This window comes from Empidonax traillii, unplaced genomic scaffold, assembly GCF_003031625.1.
Source record: "Empidonax traillii isolate 1590-97213 ecotype Southwest subspecies unplaced genomic scaffold, ASM303162v1 scaffold334:size599637, whole genome shotgun sequence".
NCBI lineage: Eukaryota > Metazoa > Chordata > Aves > Passeriformes > Tyrannidae > Empidonax > Empidonax traillii.
This window is the reverse complement of record NW_020955527.1, coordinates 346,368-363,447: the sequence shown is the minus strand read 5'-3', so window position 1 is coordinate 363,447 and position 17,080 is coordinate 346,368. Positions and strand designations below refer to the sequence as shown.

General features: G+C 49.3%; 1 protein-coding gene and 1 long non-coding RNA gene across 7 annotated transcripts in view; one reads left to right on the top strand and one right to left on the bottom strand.

The window, feature by feature from the left end:
- Positions 1-1,049: 1,049 nt before the first annotated feature.
- On the bottom strand, positions 1,050-6,409 carry PFN2 (profilin 2). Of its 2 annotated transcripts, none has more exons than XM_027891892.1 (3): positions 6,144-6,409; positions 4,924-5,116; positions 1,050-3,108 (listed from the first exon to the last, which is right to left on the bottom strand). In XM_027891892.1, exons 1-3 carry the CDS (start codon positions 6,273-6,275, stop codon positions 3,011-3,013), a joined length of 423 nt encoding a protein of 140 aa, XP_027747693.1. In that variant the 5' UTR covers positions 6,276-6,409; the 3' UTR covers positions 1,050-3,010. The 2 variants fall into 2 exon arrangements, with proteins under 2 accessions (XP_027747693.1, XP_027747694.1); XM_027891893.1 differs by having other exon boundaries at positions 2,691-2,794; positions 6,144-6,402.
- A 248-nt stretch (positions 6,410-6,657) lies between these two features.
- The window catches only part of LOC114061417, a 34,263-nt gene continuing 23,840 nt past the window's right edge, over positions 6,658-17,080 (top strand). For 4 of the 5 annotated variants that reach the window (XR_003572114.1, XR_003572115.1, XR_003572111.1 and 1 more), the window contains exon 1: positions 13,825-16,393. This is a non-coding gene — a long non-coding RNA (uncharacterized LOC114061417). Of the gene's footprint in view, positions 6,714-13,824; positions 16,394-17,080 lie in introns of those variants that run through there. The other variant, XR_003572113.1, reaches the window with a different exon arrangement.

Below are 17,080 nucleotides of genomic sequence, written 5' to 3'. Positions count from 1 at the left end.
GAACAACGTATAACCAAGGAATGTGATGACAAGTACCTGGTGTGTGCTGCCAGCAGCTGCTCCTTCCTCTGAGGTGCCGCTACAGTCAATTTCTGACACTCTGGCCTTACCACAGAAGCAGCTTTGGGGATGTACCTGCACCCCCATCCCTGACCAGGGAGAAACAAGGAGTTCATCAAAAGGTGAGTGCAATTTGAAATTGCGGTGAGACACTGAGCACAGTTTCACGTGTGTTTTATGGGGGAAGCAGGAGGTTTGCACCCTCTGTACTACTTAGTATTGAACAGGAATTTGCTCTGTGCGTGTTCATCTGTTCCAACTTTGAACTGGCTCTCCCAGTGCCAGACATGGAGCCACTTGGCAGTGGGAGAATATAAACACTATATATAGGAAGGGTTTAGTTAGACCCAACCTCGTGCCAAGCAGAGCAGCAGGTGCAGCTCTGGCACTAATGTCGGTGTGGGGGAAGGGGGGAGAACAAAGGCGTTTTTGGGTCATGCCCAGCAGCACCTGACTGGTGTCAGGGCCCAGGAAGGCCGAGACTTGCTACGTTGTCACCTCCCCTGATCTGGGCTCGGCTCTCTTTCCCATGCCACAAGCTCCAGGATTCACCATCACATCCCACTGGACTTGTGCTTTTGGAGTGCTCAGGTAGTAGAAGTACTTAATTCAGGTGGAATCTTTTGGGGTACTGAAGATCTTAAATCTGCCTCTTCCTGGGTGAGGGGAGCACATCCAGGCCCAACCATCCCCAACCCCTTGGCCGTGTCCTGTGTCAAGTCTCCTCCAGCTTGTTTCAGGGATGGTGTACTGGGCACTCAGAGGGTGGGGGAACTCCCCACCATGGAGGTGGATAAATGTGGAGTTAAGTGAGAGAAATTATTTAATTTAAGATTACCCCAAAGATTGCCTGGCCTTTGGCTGAAGTTATATTATCGTACTATTCCTGTCCTGCAAAACTTAGAACTGCACTTAGGCCTCATGTTAGCCACACACTGAAGGGCCTCAGAGGATTCTTAGGTGGTGGGAAGAAATTACCAACAGTCTGGTTTTGTTTGGTTGGAATAAATTTATTTCATCTGTCTGTAAACAAGGTGTTTTTAATAGTTATGGCATTTTTTGAAATGCATATTAAATCAGATGAGTTAGACTGTATCCCAGATGTAACAAAGTGCAGGGAAAGAAATGGACAAATCAGCGACAAGAATTTGTTTAAATCTGTACATTATCCACAAGGCCCAACAACAGAAGCAAATACTAGAATGTCCCTAAGGTAGTGCCAGTCGAAAGAAACTCTCGGAGTCAGTTAAAATCCATCTCACAATAGCAACAGTTCATTTTTTTTTTTTTTTTTTAACAATAGTATGGCACAGAATACATATTAAAAAATTCATCACAAGACAGCCAAGTCAGTTATTCCAACCACTACCATCTCCCATTTATTCTTTAGTATACAGAGTTCTGCAGTTCTTGCAATGGACATACAGGTCAGAACTGGGCCTGAACTGAGAGTTCGGTTACAGACATTTCAGATGACTCGTGCACAAGGCAGCTCACTACATCATTTCTGCAGCAGGGGTGTGACAGGCCAAATGAAGATTTGAAATTTGAAATGGCATTTTGACAGTTTAACTTGCAAACTACCGGCCTTCATCCAAACAGTGGCTTCAGAGCAGCCAAACTCTGTGCCACAGAGGGATCTGGCAGAAAGACTGAAACCAGTCACATCTCCCAGAGTAGCTGAAGGTGGCAGTTTTCCACAATGACACTGCAATTTCATATTAAAAAACAGAAACAACCCCTCCCCCCCAAGACCCTCAAGCTGCAAATTAAAATTGGTCCTATGAGAAACTCAAACCAGACACACTCCAGCTGGTTACGGCGGGCTAACTAACAGCCAAAGTGGCAGCCTTGCACAACTCAACTACAGAACAGGAGCTGGCAAAAAAAAAAAAAAAAAAAAAAAAAAAAAAGTGCCTGAGCTATTGCAATGATGGAATGTCTGGGGAGTCCCTGGGATGGTGGTTTAAGGTCATGGGAGGAAGTGCATCTGTACCCTTTCATAGTTTTGTGATTGCACTTGTTAAGCAGTACAAGCTTCAGACATCATCAAGAAAAAATAAGAAACTTAAGCCTACAGTGAAGTGCAATGACAAAACTAATGTGACATTAATAGCTTTTGAGTGGCAATTTGGTTAAACAAACCAGGCACTATAAAAATGGGTGTAAGCAAACACGTGGGTTTAAAAAACAGAAACAAAGAGCGGGACAGAAGTGAAGATATGCATGCACTTTTTTTCCTCCCAACCGTGCTCTGTGAAAGGAAGACTAGTGAGCTGTGACTTGCTCAAAGTGCTAAAGAGGCATTGATCAAATTAGATTGTACAATCGGCACCTTGTTTAGTATCTCAGTTGGTTTAGTTGTCAATATCACACTAATTGCTAAGACGAAGCAGAGCCTACACTTGGCATGTTCCCCTCCCGAGTTTCAAGGTATCACATGCATATCCTCCTCGTGGTGGTGCCAGACGGGCTCAGTTACCTACAGTGGTTACAGAGATGAACAAGGGGGAACTGGAGTTATGACAGTAGGAAATGGGTAAATAAAAAACATAAACTACCATCTATAGTCTGGCAGGACTGAGCACAAGCAGGTGGTGGTGCAGACAGCTGCTAGGTGGATGGGGAGAGGCTGCTCAGACATCAGACCTCCTCAGGTATAAAACCAGTTCAAATGCTTTCTTGTTGAGTGTCCCTCCATGGACACCTTCCTTTCCCATGACTATAACCAGTGCTGGAGTACACAAGGAAACAAAACAGAAATGAACAGAATTAAAGGAAAAAAAAAAAAAACACCTTTCCCCACCAACAAAGGGATACAAAGGAGACACAGGTTCATACCCCATCACCCTGCATTGCTAGTAAAGTTTCCAGAATGTAAGGTTTAAAGCTCACCGCCAGGAAAATTTAATAGCAATCTTCCCCTAATACTTAACAGTCTGCCTAACAACTAGAACCCAGAGTCTCTCAAGTATTTTGCCATTGAGTATGCCTTCTTATTCAATCCGCCTCCATGGACCCCTTCTTTGCCCATTACAAAGACCAAGACTGAAAGAGAAAAGAAAAAAGTTTTAAAAAGAGTGTGTTAGACAAGGAAATAATGCATGTTTTAGGCAGTGCAATAAACACCCTCAAATTCAAGATTTAGTATTTGGGTACTAACCTAGTTTAAGTTTTGTAAAAACACAAATGTAGACAGAGCTGGGAGAAGGTACAAGCTATCCTCAGGGATTTTATGTAGCTACAGAACTTTTAAGAGTTCACTGCTAAAATAAATGCCCCCAGTTATCTCCAAAAAGCGTCACAGTGCCTTTCACCATCAGTCATCACCCAGCAAGGAAATCCCTGGGTGTGGCAGAGGTGCAGTGTGTGCACAGTGTGACTGGAGAGCTGCGGAGGAACATTCCCCTCTTCTGGGCTGTTGTGGTCACTGCTGGTGTAGGGGCCAGAGTAACTGCCCTGATGCTGGGGGAAAACCCACAGGGTGAGCTGGGCTAAGACCTTCCATGCAGTAACAGAACTACAAATCGTGCTTTCTGCGTAGGACGAAGTGCAGGGATGACTGTCATGCTGGGTCTCTCCCCGCTCCCCCCATGCCAGCAAGGTGTCCAGATTGTATGGCAAAGGAATACCCAGAGGTTCCTCACCCATAAGTGTGACTGGAAGCTGCCAGCAGATGTCCCCAGCAGGGACAGGGACACAATGAACTCTGGGCTGCCACAGGCCAGGGACTGTTAGCCAAGGTGGCAATACTGCAGCCTACCTAGAGGTGATCATACATCAGCCTCAACTTGCACCAGGGGAGGTTTAGGGTGGATATTAGGGAACCTTTCTTCACCAAAAAGGTTGTCGAGCCCTGGCACAGGCTGCCCAGGGCAGCGGTGGAGGCTGCTTGCCTGCTGCCATGTGGATGTGGCACTCGGGGATGTGGGTTAGTGGTGGCCTTGGCAGTGCTGGGGGAACGGCTGGACTGGATGATCTTGGAGGGCTTTTACAATCTAACTGACTCTATAATTCTATTTCCATTCCAATTTGCTCATCAAAGTTTAAGACAGTTCTCAGTGGCGTTTCACAAGTCAGAACTATGTTTGTTTCACTCCAGCACTGCCAACTCTCTTCTTGCATCCCTGCCCCAGGCTTTACCCTACAGACACCATCAGCTTTGCTTTTGGACTGACACCTATAAGCAAAAGTCTATCACTTACAAACTTGTTCCACAGCCAGCCTGAAACCATCAGCCCAGGTGTCCCTGACATAAGGCACGCCAATCATAGCCAGTATTTTATCCCAGCTGAGTGCCTGCCCCACAACAGCTTTTACTGGAAGTTAAATGAACAGCACGAGGAGCACATTTCTCAGTGGCACCAGACTGGACAGGCATTTCTGCCTGAAGACAGACTTCAGCAAGCTCAATAGGAAGTGCAAGAAGAGTTAGTGTAGAGCTTCTTAAAAGTCAAGTAGGAGCAGCTCATATAAGGGATTCGCATTTTTGCAAAAAAAAATTTCCATTGAGCAGTTCACAGTGAGAAAGCTGCAGTCACTGCCTGTCATTAACAGACCCCTCCTGAGCTTCAAGTACCAAGTGACAGAATATCAGGAAAATCTACTTGGAGCTGCAGCCTGCTCTTTTTCCTGCTCGCCAGGGATCTGTTTAACCATTGCACTGCCTGGTGCTGGGCTAGGACACAGGTGGGCATGGGGACAAGTGTGATTCCAGGCAGAACTCAGCCAGAACATTACCACCCACCCCCTTGCACCACTTCCCAAAACTAAACATTACATACAGGGGTCTGGTGTTCTTAATAGCTGGAGTCTATGCTTAGGCTTAGATTCTTCATTTAGCAATGAGGAAACGATACTTACCTCGTCCAGCTCTGCCTACAGCAACATTGTATGTCGGCTCACCACCTTGACTCTTTGTCCTGATGTCCATTGTGCAGTCACCATCGACATACAGGCTATCTCTGATCACAGAGCACTTCTTTGCACCAAGGGTCAGACCATTGGTGAAGAAACCCTCTCGGTCTTTTCCTACAATCATATCTATTTCTCCTGGCTGTCAAAGGAAAGAGCTCAGAGTTAGCACGGCAGCGTTTTATTGTTTAATTTCTATTTAGAAATGCTGCTGTCTCGTGTGAAGAGGCTGAGGCCGTGATTTTCCCCCGCTCCCCGCAGGAAGTGCTCCAGCACACAGGGCTTTGTTAGGCACCAGCGCTGTGCGCGGGGGAGCCTCTGCAGCGGCGATCCCGGGCCCGGCCCGTTAAACGGGACAGGGCGAATGTCGGTGCCTTGACCCCGGAGCCGGCGTGGGCTCCGTCCGCACCTGTCCCGGGAGATCAGTTCGGGGCCCGCCCGCACCCGCGGCATCAGCGGCGTGGCCGGACCGCAGGGCCCGGGCAACTCCCGCCACCGCGGCCCCTCCGCCTCCCCCTCGGGAGGGGCCCGGCCCGGGCCCGGGCGGACCGGGGGGGGGGGGCGCGGGCCCGGCCGCGCCGCGGCGGCCGCAAAGTGCAGCGTCACGGCGGGCCCGGCCCCCCGACCGCGGCCCAGGCGGCCCCGCTCCGCCCCGGCCAGGGCCGGGACCGTGCCCGCCGCGCCCGGGGCGGGGCCGCACGGGGCCGGGGGAGCCGCGCCGGCCGCCCCGCACGGCCCTTGTGCTCGGGCGGCGGGGCCGGGCGGGCCGGGGGCGCGGGCGGGCAGGGCGGGGGAGCATCAATGGCAGAGCGCCATCTTGGCGGAGAAAACATGGAGCCGCCGGCGCGGCGGCGCTCGAGCCGCCTTCCTCCGCCGCCTCCTCCGCCCGTCGCCCGCCCCGCAGCCGGGCCCGCCGCCCGCGTCCCCCCCCCCCCCCCCCCCCCCCCCCCCCCCCCCCCCCCCCCGGGCCCCCCCCCCCCCCCCCCCCCCCCCCCGCCCCGGCCGGCCGCCGCCCCCGCCCGCGGGATCGGCCCCACGCCGCTCCCGCCGCGCAGAAAAAGGCGGCGCGAGCGGCCGGGCCCGTTCCCCCCCGCCCGCAAGGTGCCCCCGTGCCCCGGGCGCGGCCCCTCGCCCCCGCTCCCGGCGCCGCTGCCGCCAGCCCCGCTCACCGTAATGCTCTGGAAGATGCCGCCGGCCGTGGCTGCCCAGACGTACTTGGCGTCGCAGTAGCCCACAATGGCGGCCTCCTGGCAGCAGCCATCGCACATAAGGTTGTCCACGTAGCTCTGCCAGCCGGCCATGATCGCGGGGCGGCGGGCGGGCACGAGCGGGCGGCGGGCGGGCCGGGGGCGCGGGGCGGGCTGCGGTCCCGGCGGTGCGGCGGCGGAGCGGACCGAGCGCTGCGGCGGCGGCGGCGCGGCCCAGCCCAGCCCTGCGCTGCCGCGCCGGGGGCGGGGGAAGGAGGGGCGCGGCCGGCACCGCCCCCGCGGCCGGGGGGGAGCGGGGACGGGGCGGGGACAGGGCCCAGTTGCCCGTCCCGTGCCCGCGCCAGGGTCCTCCGGCAGGTCGGGGCGGCCGGTGCTCGGGGATGCTGCGGGGGCCCGGCCCGGCCCGGCCCGACGCGATCGCGGTGCGCTGCGCTGCCCGCGGCAGGCCCGGCGGTCGGGGCCGGCAGCGCTGGGCCGGGGTCGGGCGGTCTGTACGGCCGCCCCGATGGCCCCGCCGGAGCTCTGGGAGCGGTGAGTACCGGCGGCGGCGCCCCCCGCCCGTCCCGGACCGGGACAGCCGGACGCGGCTCCCGGGGCCCAGGGGACGGCGCTGGGTGCCCTCACGGAGCGCCGTCCTGAGGGGACCGGGGGGGTCACAGCTGGGCTGCTGCGGCGGAGCGGTGCCCGCTCCTGGAAATGCCCTGAGGGCCCGGCGCTCCGTCCTCCCCGTGGCCCGGCTCCGCTGAGCCGAGGCGGCCCCTGCGCAGCCCCTCATTTCTGTATTGTTTCTACAGTCTCAGATCTGCCTTTGCGCCCCTCGGTGATGGGTGACCCCCCTGCCCTCCGCCCGATCCCCCCGCTGCAACGTTCCCGGACCTCACCGCAGGCCCGGTGTGTCCCTGTCTCACACACCAGCGTCTGTTCCATTGTATTTTTGCAGGGGTTTGCAACTGCCGATTTCGGGTTTCATTCTTCCAGATTCCTCCAAGTCTCTGTTGCAATAATTTAGTTTCCCCATTCCGTTACAATAGGCGGGGCTGGTGCTGGTGGTTTGCTGCAGTGATGCTGGGCCCTGGGCAGGATGGCTGCTCCAAGGCTGTCATGGGTCGTAGAAATGTTCCCCAGCAACTTTAAGGGCTTGTTTTGGGGCAGTGGCTCTGTCTGTCTTTCTTGTCATTGAAATCGATGGGGGGATCACTTCCAGGGTGGTTTTGCCTTATAGGGTGTCTGTTGTGATTCTCAGGGCATTAGGGTGTGATGGCTGTCCATGTCAATAGCTTTGTGGCTATAATTCCAGAAGTTAGATCTCATACTTGAATATGTCAAGGCATAGTATACAGTAAATTATTCTGCCTTTTCCTGAGGTTATATCCCCAGATATTTGTAATGGATACCTCTACAGCATACTTCAGGGTGTTCTTAGACCTTTCAAAACCTAGTTCAGTTGTCATGGGACGGAGTGTTGTTTTCTACTAATTACTTGGATTACGAGGTAGTTGGAGAAGAGCTCATTTGCATATTTAAGCTTAATTCCTTAAGTTTTTCCTCTGTTCTATTTTCACAGTGCCTTTCCCCCTCTGAATTTGGACAGCAGCATCCATGTATCCCAGAAACATCACTGTATCTACCAATGAGTTACAGCCTTTAACGTTCCTTTTGGCTTTTTAAATAGCTAAAGGTTTTTGTGAAGTTTGGATTGCCTTCATCATCTTCCCTCCACAGATTCCTTCCATGAGAAGGAGAAAATGCTCTCTTCAGTCTGAAGGTGCCGTTGAGGATGACTTCTCTTTTTAATGCTGGTCTGTAGGAGGTCCCAGTTAAACACCATTGCTGGCCCAGAATGGAATGCATCCATCTGAAATGGACGTGAGGCTGATGAGCCCATTAGTTTTAGAGTTCAACCAAAATGTGTTTGACTTTTTTGTTGGGTTGTTTGTTTGTTTTTTTCCAAGCTGCAGTAAGGATTCCAAATTGTGTTACTTTAGTAAGTAGATTTAATTAATATGGAGGCAGACATCACCCAGGGGCAGGCCTTGGGGATTTAGGAGCTGCTTGTTTGCTATGCTATCATCATTATCCCTTGACTAATGAGAGGGGGGTTTTGCATGGATGGCAGGCAGCTTGGTACAAGCATGCAAGTATCCTACACAAGAACCTGTGGGTTTCCAAGACTTTATCCAAAGGCACCCCTCTTGCCTGGAGAGATCTCGCCTTCTGGCATGCCCCCACCCTCCAAGGCATTCGTCCATCCCTTCTGCCCCAGGAGGAGTAGCTGTGCCTTCCTGGGCCCCCTGAGCCCTCTCAGCCCACATCCAGTCCTGCCTCACGGGAGACAGAGACCCCGTGGACATTGCCAGCTGAGCCGGGGCTGGGGGAAAAGCTGCTGCTTTCCTGGAATCCTGGGATTCCAGAGCCTCACTAGGTTGATGTGTGGTGGTCCAGTGCCTCTCCTCTTTGACAGAGCAAACATTTCACCTGGGTGTCAGAGTGCAGAGTGGGTCAGGGAATTCTGGTGCTGCCTCACAGGGAATATCACCTTTTGTAAGAGCTGCACAGACCATGTGGTCATGGAAGCCTGGGATCTTCTGAACACAAATGGAAGGATGAGAGTAGAGGATTTGCCACCTGCTTTGGTAGCTGAGCTTCTAGTCATTTCTATAATAGTTATTTCTATTGTGAAATAACTCTAGTAATATATTTAGGAAGTGAAGTCTAAATTGGGTTACTGTTATTTAATGCTATGAAGCTACCAGGTATCTTGTATAATTTGCAGATTCAGCAGTCACTAGTGCTGCTTCTGAAAATCACGATTCTTTAATTCTGTTTTCACTCTTAAGTGCCTTATTTGTTTGTGCTCTATGTTATACAATTATTATAATATTATTTGTATACACACTACTGCAGCACCTCCTTTGAGTCTGTTGGATTTAAGAAAATGAGGGTGTACTCTGTATGTTAAAGATTGTAAGAGCAGGGACCTCCAGGGTTTTGGTTTTTGTTGTGAGGCTTAATTGGAATCTGAGGCATTTGTTAAGTGAAGGATTTATATATATGTATATATAATTTTTAAAATTGATTGATGTAATGGGTCATTTTAACATCAGTACCTGGACTGATGGACATATGAAATGGGCTGATTGTAAGCTATATCTGTATGAAAAATAGTTGTGAAATAGTAATTTCTTGCATTTTAGTCTCTTCCTATATTTTGCCTGGTAATTGTTCTTTCTGGAATTTAATTGCATACTAAATCCACAGTTTGATGGGTTTTGTGCAGCTTGTAACAATTATTGGTCTTTTTCCTTTGGATTAGAACTTTGCCTGAAACTGATGTTGGATCACATCTAAGAAAAATAATCATTTGAAAGGATTTTAAAGTTCCATCTGTGCTTAGTCAGAGTGTACTTACTATTTATAGCTTTGTGAGAAACTTCACAGCTTTTATCTTGGTAACAGAAAAGTTGAAATTGGCCAAAAATTTGAAGGAGGGCTATATTTTGTTAATAATGCAACTTGGAGTTTTCTGTCAAGCCTTGTAAGTACCAGAGCTGCTGCTGTGCTCAGAATGGTGAGACAGCCAAAGGCAGGATTACTTCCCATAAAATCGTTTAGGTTGGGAAAGACCTCCAAGTCCAACTGTTATGATGTCCCAGATTCCACCTGTTTTTCACCAAGCTCATCACAGTTTTCACCATTTGCAAATAACTGTAACCAGCATTTCTGTACAGACAGGAGGGCAAGCAACCACCAGCAGAACACGGCAGGGTTTTTCTGTGGAGTTAAACTTCCCAGAACCGGGGCTCATGCGCTGTGGCTGTGGTGCCAGCAGCTGGTGCCTGTGGGCACTGCTCTGGTGACTTCACCTCCTGACCAGACTGAGTTCCTGTGGCGGTCTTTCTCTTCACCACAAGTGCTTTCGGAAGTGCAGAGGGGAACGCTGATTTACAAGTGCCCCAAGTCAGCTGGTGACAGCTAGGAGCCATCTGTGTCAGCCTTGTAAGGGGATGAGCTGTGCCAGGTCCTTCCACGGCTACCTGAGGGACTGGGCTGAAAACCCAGGAAGCCACTAAAGGCTGGGATGACTGTTAGCTAGAAACAAATTGTAAAAATGACGTATTAATGAGTGGAAAACTTGAAGCTAGGTTTAAAAAATACAGTAATACAAACTGAAGCAATCATTAAGACCTTAGTGCAGAGTTCTGTTGCACAGCTACACCTGTGCATGAAGAAGGTCCTGTCCCATGCCAGCATAGCTGTGGCTGCACTGCAGAGAGCCCTGTACAGCTGTGCCTGAACCATCCAGAAAGTTCTGGAAAGAGGATGCTTTTCTGCTGCGTCTTACGTTATTTAGAACAGTGGTGTAACTCCATGTGTGGATGAGAGTTTTGTCTCTGTGGAGGAGTTTGGCCCGGTATGGTCAATACAGATAGCTCAGCAAAATCATTGTCTTCCTAAGGATCAGTTACGTAAGCAGTTCTGAGGAGTTTGCCTTCCTTATCCCCTGTTTGACCATCAAGTTCAAACAGAACAAACCTAAAATGTAACTCTGAAAATTAGGTGCAAGAGTAGGGATATGGCTATGTCAGATAAGGGCATGAAGCTGCTTCCATTTCAGTGGCTTTCAGAAGTACTTAAAACATGAGGAAGGACAGTTCTTTGTGCATGTGGTTTACAGACTGGCCAAAGCACTAAAAAAGATGTCTGAAGTCATGGAACTTTGCTCGGCTTTAGGACTTCTAAGGTAAATTTTCGTTGATGGCCAACAAAAAATAAACGTTAATCCTAGAAATTAAGATGTAAATTCTTACTTGGACAGGTAATCTCCGGTTCATAATGGTGTTTTGATGTGAGTCCCTACAGGAGTGAGAAGTGCAGAATTATGTCCGTATGACCCAGCTTTCTATGCTTTCACAGTTACCAAATAGTCGGACTCCTCCGTGTGCTTAGGGCCTGCAGCATTTTGTTTTGCTTTAAATCAAGCAAACAGAACCCAAACAGGTAACTGTTAACTTTTCAGTTATGAAACAAGGGTATGTACTGTGAAATTCAGTAAGTTTGTAGATAGCTTGACACAATGTAGGGAAGGTGGGAGCATCATCAGTCCAAAGTCTTTACATTTTTTTGCCCGAGCTCATGGGGACTCATCACGTGCCTCTGGAAAGTGACTGTTGCAGTGGGTGAAAGATGGTGTGGAAGTTAATCTGAAAAGCCAAAACTGAGGCTAAGAAATGCAATAAGAGGGGTGGTGAAGCACAGAGTTAGAGGGAGAGAAAGCAGAAAGGTGGAAAATGGAGCAGAGCAAGCACAGGATCTTGACAGAGTCATTTTTTCTGCAGATATTTGTGCAGTGCAGTAACACAGGCAACAGCCTTATTGTGGTGTGAAGTGTGAACCTGTGATCTCTCTGCACTTCACTGACCGCAGCAAGAAATGATGGGAGATGAAGGAGAACATTTAACCTTGCTCAGGCTTCATCTGCTTGGCTTTTTCTCTCTTACAGTTACTGGTGGATACAATTTTACTTATTTAATAGGTGATCTGACTTTCTGGACTGTGCGAGCGTGCATTAAGAAAGAAACCCCAAAGTTTAGCTCCTGTCGTGTTATGGTGCACAGCAGGGACGGGGGGACCCCTCCCACGGGCCCCCACCCGGCCACGTCCTGGGGAGTGCTCCCAGCCCGGCTGTGTTCCCAGCTCCGTGTCTGTAGGGGATTGTTCCCGCATGGCTTTCCGCTGCGCCTTCCGTCGCCCACGTGGTTCAGCCGGGGAGCTCTGGGGCTTTGTTCAGGGCGTTATTTCCTTCATTCAGCTTGCTTTCACTGACATATCTGTAAATATGTTTGTCTGGGTGCTGTTTCCTCCTCTGGTCGCTAATAATTTCGCTGTTAATGCTTGTTACTTGTTAAAAATCCACAGGATTTTTGGATCATAGATACATAAATTTATCTGTGATACACAATTTCTACCCAAAATATTCACTCTCTGCAAAAGCATTTAATAATAATTCTGAATATGTTCTAAATGTATATCTAAATGTATGTCTAAAATAATATATCCTAAAAACATATTTTCTCAAAGAATTTATACAGTTCGAATCTTATAATGCTCTATAAAATTGCAAATGAATATTATTGTTTGAATGAAGCATGAATGGCTAAATGTGGGGTTTTTTGCAATTTTTTTAATTTGATACTAAATTTTTCTTTAACCGCAAAAAACTCCGTCCTAACTCTGAGCAGCAGTCAACTCACCTGCAGTTAGCTTGTCAAAGAAGCACCAGTGTATTTAATACTTAGAATATTTTGGTGTGAATCTTTGATAGTTGAAGTACTACGTAGTTTCAGCACTGATAGAATTATTTCTGCCATAGCGGCAGGGCTTTTCTCTCCATTGCATCCAGTCAAATACCGTGTTTTTGAGAAACAAAACATATGAACGTTATTCTGCTCAAAGTTGTTCTGCATAATCACAAAAGATGACGAAAGAAATATTTTTGAATACATGAATTATGTGCTTAGAAGACGTGTATTCAGTCTGAAAGGCTAATACTGTGCAACTGTAGAGCAGTCACTCTGGTATGGGTGAAAGGAAACATTAAGAAACAGGTACAGTTCTAGCAGGTGTCATTGCAAAAAAAATGCAGAAAAAGAGAGGAAGGGAACATTAGCACCAGCTAGATGCTTTGTGTGTTGGCGATAGATACCCATTTTCTGTGCTACCATTAGGAGGTGTCTGTGCAAGAGGTGGTGGTGACCTGCTGGCAGGTGCTCCAGCTGTGTATTTAACAACAAGGGCATTTCAGAGCCACTGAGAGCTTTGGCTGGGGGTTAGCTGGGTGAACTGGGATGCAGCAGGAGGGCCCGGATCCGTGGATGCTGCGAGAGGAGCCGTGCAGGGCGTGTTGGTGGTGGAGCATGGTGGGGAACAAGGGACCCCTCTCACCATGGCAGAGGTGTCTGGGGGGCTGTGCCCCAGTCCAGGCTCTGCTTGGCCCAAGGTACAGCAGCTTTAACATGAAGCCCTTATACACTGTAACAGCATTTCCACAGCATTGTCGACTGCGTGGGACAGCCCTGGGATTCCAGGCTGTCTGCTGCTCCTCCATAGTTTTGTGAGCACGTTTGCTATTTTTGGAGTGCAAATCTCTCAGTAACTTCCCGGCCCCTGGCACTAGATGGAGCTTCAATCTACTTGCACTTGGAAGTCTGTTAAGTTTAACCACAAGTTAAAAATAGGGAAGAATAAATGAAGGTATGCATGCCTGCTGCTACAATTGCAGTGCCTCTTTCCCTGTTTGTAAGCAGAGTGGTGTAAATTATAATGTAAATTTAATTTAAGTGAAAATTAAAATATTGCAGGAGAATCTCCTTGATCTAGTACATGCTTTATAATCACTAGCACCCTTTAATATACTCTCAGGCCCATGGCAGAAATTGCTGAAAGTTAGATATGCTGGAAATGTGCTGCTGTTTGCAGCGCTCTTGCATTTTCCCTTCGTGCTACCAAAGCCAACAATTCAGAATCATCTGTTGTCAGTCACTTCATTTTCCCTCCATGTATTACCCTTAAAAATACTGAACAAATGGAAAGAGATTGGAAAGAAAAGCTTTGAAAATGTAGTGTTTGATACTGCACATTTCTTCTTTCCTACAGCCCGTGAATGCAGCCTCCCACTGCCGCCCAGGCTGGCCTTGCTGCGTGCCGGCATCCCAGTGCCACGGCGACCCACAGACACACAGGTAACCCACTGGCATGGCTCCCATGGCACACGAGGTGGGAACTGCTTTTCTTCATGTGCTGCATCAGTGTACAAAGCGAAGGCTCAATGTTAATCCCCCTGGGGAGCTGCCATAGGAGCTTCCTGCTGGGACTGTGGCACTGCAATTAGAAACAGGTAATTAGTGAGGGAGCACAGTGGCTCTGCTCTGGCACCCTGGGAGCACATGTTCCCTTGGGAAGTGAGCAGAGCCGAGCCTGAGCGTAAGTTGTGGTTTGGGTGGAGGCGGGAGCTGGAGGACTGGCTGTGGACACTGCTGTTCCCGTTCCTGGCCCAAGCAGAGCACGGGTTAGTGATCAGGGCAGGAGTCTGAGGAGATGCCGTGCAGCACTGCGGGAGAGGGAGGGCCCTGTGTGTGCTGTGTCCTGCTGCCACTGTCCTTTCCCTCCTCTTGGAGAGGCTCCATTGTGCTCCTGCCCGATAAGTACCCATGGATGGAGCAGCAGCAGCAGCGAGGTGCCACAGCAGTGCCTCGCAGTGCCGCAGCTCTCCTCAGAAAGAGGGAACCATCCAATGGCAGGGACAGCCACCACTCCATGAATAGCAAACCGAGTGACCTAATTCAGCTCTCTGGGCGGCCCTCAGCTGCTCCATGGCGGCCGTGCTGGAGCTGACTCATCACTTCCAGCCTGGCAGAGATTGGAGCTTTCAGGCCCTAAGGATTTTGCTCCTTCGTTATTAATTTTAAATTGATTAAAATGAATTTTTAAAATACCAGGAGACACTTGCTTAAAGAAATAGTTATTAAAAAAAAGAAGGAAATAGTTGGTCTGTGGGAGTTAACTCTGTGCTTAACAACCTCTGGCTCCTGCAGCTGTAAACACACATTGCAGCTTGGAGGAATCTTAGGTCAGCTGTTCTGTCACGGCAGATTAGCGAGGACAGGATTAATCGGTCTTTATTGTAAAAAAGTGAGAATTATGAACATCCCTGCTTATACCCAGCACTGGTGTCCTCATCCAGGGCAGGGTGGTATTACAGGCTTCTGCTCTCAGCTGCACAACTTTGTCCAGAAGTTGAGATCTCCCAGAGAAGTGCATCCCTGCAGGAGCATCCTGTTCTTTCCAGCATTGCTCAGTGCCTGACAAAGCTCCTCATATGGTCCTGAGCCCCCCTGGGGTGGCCTGTGGGCTGTCTGTACTAGAACGGGCTGTCAGTCCCCTGCTTGGCTTCCCACAGAGGTTGCCATAGCCAGGGTGGGCAGGACAGATGGATGGAGGATCTTTTCTCTCACTGTCAGAGGGCAGTTCCAGACGAGCTTCTCCCCTGGGCCGTTCTCACCTGCTGTGCCTGCCCCAGCTCTGCCAGGGGGAACTCCCTTGCACTGTGGGGCAGGAGGATTTTTGTCCTGAGTGATTTGCAGTGTAACTGCACAACTCAGGCTTATGCAGATAGGTGAGGCTTTTCCCTTCTGCCTCCCCTCTTTCCCACTAGTGAGAGGTGGATGCAGCCCAGCAGCCAGCCAGCAGCCCAGGAGGGCCCATGGACCCACCTAAGCCAGTGGCACTAAGAACCCTTCTGTGCTGTGGTGGGCTACAGAGATGTAGGAACCCCCTTCCTGCAGGCTCCAGAAGCAAGGTCAGAGCTCTCTCCTCATGGATATTTCTCCCTGAGAGTTCATCCTGGGGCTAACCCCCCTCAGCATCCCACCTGCTGCTCTGGAGGGGGACGGGGCTGCACCTGCTGGCAGCTGTGCAGGGTCTGGCCCCGGCTCATTCGCAGGGATGGTGCTCCCTTACAGTGAACATCAGGGCTAGCAGCATAAACAGTAGATTAATTGATAAAGCTTTTTGTCCTGTAAACATACACCAACAAATAAAAATTAAGAAAAAAAAAAAAGGCAGGTGGAAAACTCTGTGGTACTTCAGAGAAGACAGAGCAGGAAGCCAAGAGGAGTGAAGGAGCAGAATATAGAATATGGAATTCACCTGGAGGTAACGAAGCAGCAGAAGTTGTCAGCCCCTTTTATGTCTGTCTAAAAAAAAGAGGCCTTTTATTTCAGTGAAACCAAAGAATGAAAATTCAAAAGCAAAACAAAGCAGAAAACTTCTGCAAAAACAATTTGACACTTGCTATTGACTGGAGGAATGGAGCAGCAGTTTAACAAGTTGCACAAAAGCACCTTTCATCTGCTTTAAAAATCTCTCTAAAAGATACAGTTATATCACTGGTATGCTGTTCATCTGTCTCTTCTCCTCTCTAGATCTCAAAAGCTGAACTGCTCCAACTTCACATGCCGAAGTAGAACCTACTTCTTCTGCCTCAGCCTTGCACTCAGCATCCAGCCTTGCCCATGGTGCAGCACGGCAGATATTGCTGTGGGAGAGCCTGGCTGGGGAGACAGAGTTCCTTCCTGCTCACCTCCTTCAGCATCAAGCTGTGTCAGCTGGGATGACTGGAGAAGTCCATCTCTGTCCCCATCCTCTGAGACCAGGTAGGATGTGTTCCTTCTTAGGACTTGATGTCCCAACGTCAGCAGCAGCTTGGTTTGGATTGTCCCCACTGCTGTGGCTTCACCTGGGTGCCTGGGAAGGGTGACAGAGGAGCAGTTTATGTTTTGTGGTGTGTGTATTGATGTTCTGTCATAGTGTACAGGTTTTAACATTTCAACTTTTTTCCAACCAAAGTTCTTTCCAAATTAGCAAATTCTATGAACAAATTCCTTTCTGTGCTCAGACAGACGCAGATAGAGTGTTTTACTCAAATTAGAAAATTATGAAGTTGGGTAGGAACACGGGGTTACAGAATGTTCTTGGTTCATTCATTTTGTTAGTTGCAGTTTTAGTTTTAATTATTTATAACACTTCATAGTGTACTAGTTCATTTACAGTAGCATATTTCAGTAGAGTAATGAAATTAGTGACATTAGAGTTACTGCAGCACTTGCTGTTTACCCTTTGCTGAGTAATATTCACATTAATTATGCACATATTAGAATGGCTTTAAAATATATATAGCCTCAGCTGGAGGGTTTAAGGTGTTTTAGACATGCTTGTTCTTCATGTAGTTAAAAATAGTGTCCTCTAAGACCTGATCCTAAAGTAGTACATGAAATCAGTGGCTATTCATGGAAGGAAGGTTCTGGCAATGTGAAATCCTTTCAGTCTCTGTAGGACCAGGC

What these genes read in the sequence shown, in the direction of transcription:
- PFN2 (XM_027891892.1), bottom strand. Translation starts at nt 6,275, where the DNA reads ATGGCCGGCTGGCAGAGCTACGTGGACAACCTTATGTGCGATGGCTGC. An exon ending in GCATCTTCCAGAGCATTACG is followed by an intron (nt 5,117 to 6,143) that starts GTGAGCGGGGCT and finishes TTCCTTTGACAG; the next exon opens with CCAGGAGAAATAGATATGAT. An exon ending in TGTAGGCAGAGCTGGACGAG is followed by an intron (nt 3,109 to 4,923) that starts GTAAGTATCGTT and finishes TTTCTCTTTCAG; the next exon opens with TCTTGGTCTTTGTAATGGGC.